We start from the raw sequence: 6,159 nt of genomic DNA, 5'->3' as shown, positions 1-6,159 counted from the left end.
ATGTAGATGCACAAAGAGGGAATGAAAAATGTTCTCTCTCTGTCATTCTTGATCCCCCGCTTTCTATTTCCTTTCTGTCAATGGTGGAGAAATACCGCAGATCAGCAATGAGCTTTAAAAAAAAATACTACCATGTCACAGCCAGATAGTGAACAATGCAAAGCACGAGGTTAAATCAGCTTCAAAAGTAAAATTTACAAGACACAATTTACACGGTACCCCACACCACAGGCAGGCTTCTTCTGTTGCCTACAAATTATGTCATGCCAATAAAATAACTGTCACATACATGATAAAACATGGTGAGGAAACCTTATACATGAAAGATAGAGAAGGAGGGGCAAGTTGTCCCCACTTTCTCCTGTATGTGAGTGTGAATGTGAGGGAGGAGACAGAGCGGATGAGTGGAATGAGAAAAGGAGGGACAGGGAGAGGGAAAGAGTGAGTGAGGGAGAGGGAACAGCTCTCTGTTTGTAGAACAGAACAGGACCATGTTGTCAAGCAGTTGTGTAGTTTGGATTGGAGCACTACTCCTGGGACTTGGAGCTCCGCTGACTAGGGCTGTTGAATTCCAACACCATGGATATGAGGAGATGGTGCGCACTCTATTTTCCATACAGAGTCAATGCCCCTACATCACCCGCGTCTACAGCATTGGTCGCAGTGTGGAGGGACACCACCTTTATGTTCTGGAGTTCAGCGATAATCCAGGAATCCATGAAAAAAGTGAGTGTCTTTTACCCACTTCAGAGTTTATCTTCAATAATCTTTTTTTTTTCCAAGAATCCCTAACAGAGGAGATGATGCACAACGTAATTGAGTCAGAAAATGTAAACCACAGTAAACTTCATGCAAGCAAATTGAATGCACTATTAAATCGAAATATTTCTATTTAGTTTTGAAGCTGCTAAAACTTAATGTAATTTTTTTTCAGCTTCATATAAATTAGAAAGTGTAGAATTCTGATTTATAATGTGATCTGGTTGGACCTAACAATCTTTTGTCACTCAGATGTTGAAAGAAAATGAAAGGTCTGTCAACAACTAAGGTACACAGAAATGGCCTTTGTGCAAAGAACACACAAACTTTACATGAACCAAGCAAGACATGCTGTGAATGGTGCTAAAGCTCTGTCTTTCAGCTTGCAATAAACTGGGGATAACAATGTCTGGTGTAAACACTGGTATAAACATCAGCAATGAGTTAGGTATAACCTATATGAGAAACTTTATGATTAAACATTCAGTTGACAAAATATTGTGTGAGTGGTTTAAGCCTGGGCCAGGAGGGCTTTTTTGCTGATGTATGGGCTTCCTTCAGTAGAATTGGAGGATGTATGCATGTTCCACAATAAGGTGAAAAGCACAAAAACAGGAACCTCGCCAGCAGTCCAGACTATGACTCCACTTGTCACTTTACAGTCAACAGGGCGCTTATACTAAGAACTGCGCTGGTGATTGCATAAATGAGGGATTATAGGACCTTGGAAGTATTCTGATGAACTTACACACTTCCTGTTATCCAATCATGATGTGTAATGTGTTAATGTGTAGCCTTTCTAGTAAATCTTTCTCCTCACAAAAAATGTTAGAATTGTAGGTTATCATCATTGTGAAACTACCATTCCTGGGAAAATGTGGTAAATGAACAGAATTATGACGGATATTGCTGGAAATAGATACATGTGAACCCGAAACACAACTCAGAGCTCTGCTGTCATCCACTTTTGAGTGGGTTGCAGTAACATGTTATATACTCTGTTGATTTCCTGACAGTATTCGCTTGATATGTGTTTTTCAGTGGAGCCGGAGTTCAAGTACGTGGGTAACATGCATGGAAATGAGGTGCTGGGCCGTGAGCTACTCATCCACCTCTCACAGTTCTTGTGTGACGAGTACCAAGCAGGGAACCAACGGATTACAGAGCTCATCCACAACACACGCATTCACATTCTGCCCTCCATGAATCCAGATGGCTATGAAGTGGCAGCTAAACAGGTATTAAAACCATATTTCCAAATGGGAAATACAATACTTTTTCATATAGACCCTTAGCTTGAGAAAGAAAAATTGTCACAGTTTTTTAGTCAATATGTGCAGACTCATGCATTGTAAAATATATCGTCTACTCTAGCCTGAATAAACAGATTGCAGAGACCATTTTATTTCAGGTACAAACTTAATGCCCAGCAACAGACAGCTTTAAAACAACATATGATTACTATCTCACATGTCACAAATCCTCTGGTTTGTACTAAAATACTCCACACTGGCTATGATGTCTATATGCAAACTATTCACTTCGTATAAGATCTGATGCAATAGTGTGAAGAAATTTTTATACTTACATCCATTAATCAGAGGATAAATACTATAAAATTCTTCTTCTTCTTTCGGCTTTTCCCTTCAGGGGTCGCCACAGCGAATCATCTCTCTCCACCTATCCCTATCTTCTGCATCCTCAACACTTGCACCCAATAACACTTGCACCCACTACCAAATACTGTAAAATTCTAATACTGTAAATACTGTAAAATACTGTTATTTGTATGGCTTCTAGGGTCCGGAGTTCAATGGTTACCTGGTGGGCCGTGGGAATTCCAGAGATGTGGACCTAAATCGCAATTTCCCTGACCTGAATGCCCTCTTGTATTACAATGAAAAGAACAATGGACAGAATCACCATTTGCCCCTTCCAGACAACTGGGAAAACCAGGTGGGTCAGCACATTATTAATCATCTTAAAGGTAGCCTTTTTTTTTTTTTTTTTTAATTTTACTATATAATAGTATGTATACCAAGATAAACAAGATTATATATATATATATATATATATATATATATATATATATATATATATATATATATATAAATAAAATGTTAAACCTGTTAAAAAAAAGGAAACAACTGCATTTGACATGGATTACATAAACCCACAGAACAGAAATATTGTTGGCATATCAGTATAAGATATCCATCATCTAATAGATAAGTATCCTTCCAAGGTATTAAAGTCTGGCCTGTATCAGACCCTGATTTAACTTTGTTTAAATAAGCAGACACTGGAGGGAACATTTTCAAGATCAGCTCCTCAAATGGTGTGCTGAAACCTTTAAGTTAAACCACTCCAGAATATACATTTTTCATTTCACATAAGACAATAATATTTCCGATAAGAGCTAAGTGAGATTGTCAAATATCTGATGTTACTAAATGGCAAAACTTTCTACACACACAAATTTTCAACTCACGCACAACAGCACTTGAAAGGTTTTTTCGCCCCCATGAAAATAAAGCTTTCTGCTGACAGCTGAGAAGACTAAGAATACTAGCTAATACATCACACAATCTATCTTCTCCTAAACAGAGCTTAGACTGGGTTAACATCCCAGCAGTTATCTGTAAGGACAACAAACTGTGGTGACTGATTTGTCCAAACTGACCCAGAGCGATAAATGCAGCCGATCGTTTATTTTCCTCATTGCATTAATGGGATGGATTATGACATGTTAGATGGCCCAGATAACATTACACTAACTTAGTTAATCATTACTTCCAGGGACACTATATGCAGTCATTCTGTGTGTTAGAGCAGTGGTCTCAACCCCCGGGCCACGGGCTGCCCAAGGAACATTAAATTATTTCCATTTTATTTACTGTGATGTATTTCTCTCGGGTTTGTGTGACTTTCTATGGAAACGTTCGGAAATGGTACTTTCTCATGTTTAACAGTGCTTGGTGTACGTGTATATTGTGTTTGCTCAAATTTAATCCACAAATTAGCAAAAATGAGCACGAAACAAAGGTTTTTATAAAGTTAGAAACTCTGCCGGTGTTCTGGAATAAAGTCATGGCGGAATACCCTGAGATTGCCACCACAGACAGCACTTAAATCCCTATTGCCATTTCCGACATGCTATCTGTGTGAAGCGGGGTTTTCTGCAGTGACAGCAACCGAAACAAAACAAGGGAATAAACTGGACATAAGTCTCCTATTACCCCAGATGGAACCGTCTCGTTCCAAAGAAACAAGCTCAGGGTTCTCATTGATTTAGCGTTGTAGTGAGTTAAAAAGGCATGTTTAAATACAATTAAATAAAAATTATTTATTTTAATTTAATTGTATAGCCACCACCCCACACCCCCCAGCGGGCCACGGTAAAATTATCAAACATTGACCGGTCTGCGGCGAAAAAAGGTTGGGGACCACTGTGTTAGAGTACTGTCGAGTTACATTAACATGTACACTTTTCATTCTTTGATCTATTTAGGTTGAACCAGAAACTCTTGCAGTCATTAGATGGATGCAAAGTTATAACTTTGTTCTATCAGCAAATCTGCATGGAGGAGCAGTGGTGGCAAACTACCCTTTTGACAAATCCAGAGAAGTCTATATAAGAGGCAGGTCTACTTATTCTGCCACTGCTGATGACAAGCTCTTCAAACATGTATGTAATAATGTAATAATTCTTGTCATGAGTGAATATTTAATGTGTGAATGCTTGTGAATTTTAGATACTTAATTAAATATTACTTAACTTGTTTATTATATTCTTTGTGTGTTTGTAGTTGGCAAAGATTTACTCCTATGCTCACAGCTGGATGCATAAAGGCTATAACTGTGGAGACTACTTTGAGGATGGGATTACCAATGGAGCCAGCTGGTACACTCTATCCAAGGGTCAGTGGAAGCATTTATTGGGTTTTTCATTGATATACATATATTTAAAATGGACAAATGTGTCATTATTGAGCTATTTATTTACTCAAATCAACAATAGGCCAGAACTGATTCTTTACACGTTGTGTGAGAGTGCTCACTGGATTAATAAATATAGTTAAACATAATTTTATACACTGTGTATTTGCAGGCATGCAGGACTTCAACTACCTATACACTAACTGCTTTGAGATCACACTGGAGTTGAGCTGTGATAAATTCCCCCCAGCGAGAATGCTGGCCAGTGAATGGCTGGCCAACAGGGAGGCTCTGGTGTCCTACCTGGAACAGGCAAGTTCCCCTTCCAAGAACTTGGTTCACATCTCATTTCACTGAAACACTTAGAAGTTTAACTTCCTGGGGAAAACATGCACCTGGTTAAAGTGTACTGTGTCTGTAACGAAATGGGGAATTAAAGGATGTAGTATTGCAGACGGGTTGTGAGAGAGGGACAGAAAACAAGCCAGTGTTGTTTTTTTGCATTAGTCTGTAACCGACCAGCTTCTTTGTGCTTTGAATAGGCGAAAGATATAAATGTATAAATAGCCAAGGTCTATGTAATACTATTCGTCGTTAGCACAGAACACATCATGGATAGAATCATTTACAACTTACAACAATAAAATGTAAGAAAAACAAACATACTGTAATATGATTTATCCCTAGGTTAATCATGGCATTAAAGGAATGGTCTATGATGAAAATAACAACCCCATCAACAACGCAGTGATCTCAGTCGCAGGGCTAAACCATGACATAACCAGTGGTTAGTAAATCAACGACAATATGGATAAATAAACAAGATTTAATGATTTAATAAATACCATAAAGCTAGTGTCTGATACTGATTGTGTCTATTTCTCATATAGGAGCAGATGGAGATTACTTCCGGCTGCTTTTGCCAGGAACATACACTGTAACTGCTGATGCACCAGGCTACCTGCCTTCCACCAATACTGTGACAGTCGGACCTGCAGAGGCCATACAGGTGAGAATAAAACATTGCCATACATTAAGCAATGCCATACATCTACAATTATTTCAATTACACAAAATGGTGTGTGCAAATATAAATATATGTCTTGTGCTTTCAGTTACACTTCTATTTGAAACCAGCACCAAAAGAGACAAACTTGAATGCGGGGGACCATCAAGATAAGAAAAGCTTGTCGGCAGCCAAAGTTCCTCCAGCCAACCTTGGTCCAAGATAAAAAAAAAAAAAGGAAGAAAAATAAAGGGACACATTCCATGAAATAGTTGGCAAATACTATAAAAATAGCTTATCACTGTTACAAATCACATCACCAAACATACTTTCTCAGGCCTAAGTTTATCTTGGATCCTTAATATTATGTTTTTCACAAAGAGATTCTTTTGAAATTAATTCACATTCATGTAACACTTACGAAATTCTTGTATTAAATAATGTCAGATTTATAT

General features: G+C 38.1%; 1 protein-coding gene across 1 annotated transcript; it reads left to right on the top strand.

The window, feature by feature from the left end:
* The first annotated feature begins 420 nt into the window (after positions 1–420).
* cpn1 (carboxypeptidase N, polypeptide 1) lies at positions 421–5,951 on the top strand. The gene is made up of 9 exons (XM_027140627.2): positions 421–726; positions 1,801–1,997; positions 2,560–2,715; positions 4,271–4,447; positions 4,569–4,680; positions 4,871–5,010; positions 5,386–5,485; positions 5,589–5,707; positions 5,814–5,951. The coding sequence occupies exons 1-9, from the start codon at positions 492–494 to the stop codon at positions 5,928–5,930; spliced, it is 1,353 nt and encodes a 450-aa protein (XP_026996428.1). The 5' UTR covers positions 421–491; the 3' UTR covers positions 5,931–5,951.
* Positions 5,952–6,159: the final 208 nt, after the last annotated feature.

The sequence above is a fragment of the Tachysurus fulvidraco genome, chromosome 8 (genome assembly GCF_022655615.1).
Source record: "Tachysurus fulvidraco isolate hzauxx_2018 chromosome 8, HZAU_PFXX_2.0, whole genome shotgun sequence".
In the NCBI taxonomy this organism is placed as follows: Eukaryota; Metazoa; Chordata; class Actinopteri; order Siluriformes; family Bagridae; genus Tachysurus; species Tachysurus fulvidraco.
Note: the sequence above shows the minus strand (reverse complement) of the source record. Positions and strands in the feature narration are given on the sequence as shown.

Bases quoted from the DNA above. Each gene is read 5' to 3' on its own strand.
- cpn1 (XM_027140627.2), top strand. From the start codon at position 492: ATGTTGTCAAGCAGTTGTGTAGTTTGGATTGGAGCACTACTCCTGGGA. The intron at 727-1,800 runs GTGAGTGTCTTT...TGTGTTTTTCAG, and splicing joins TCCAGGAATCCATGAAAAAA to TGGAGCCGGAGTTCAAGTAC. The intron at 5,011-5,385 runs GCAAGTTCCCCT...ATTTATCCCTAG, and splicing joins TGGTGTCCTACCTGGAACAG to GTTAATCATGGCATTAAAGG.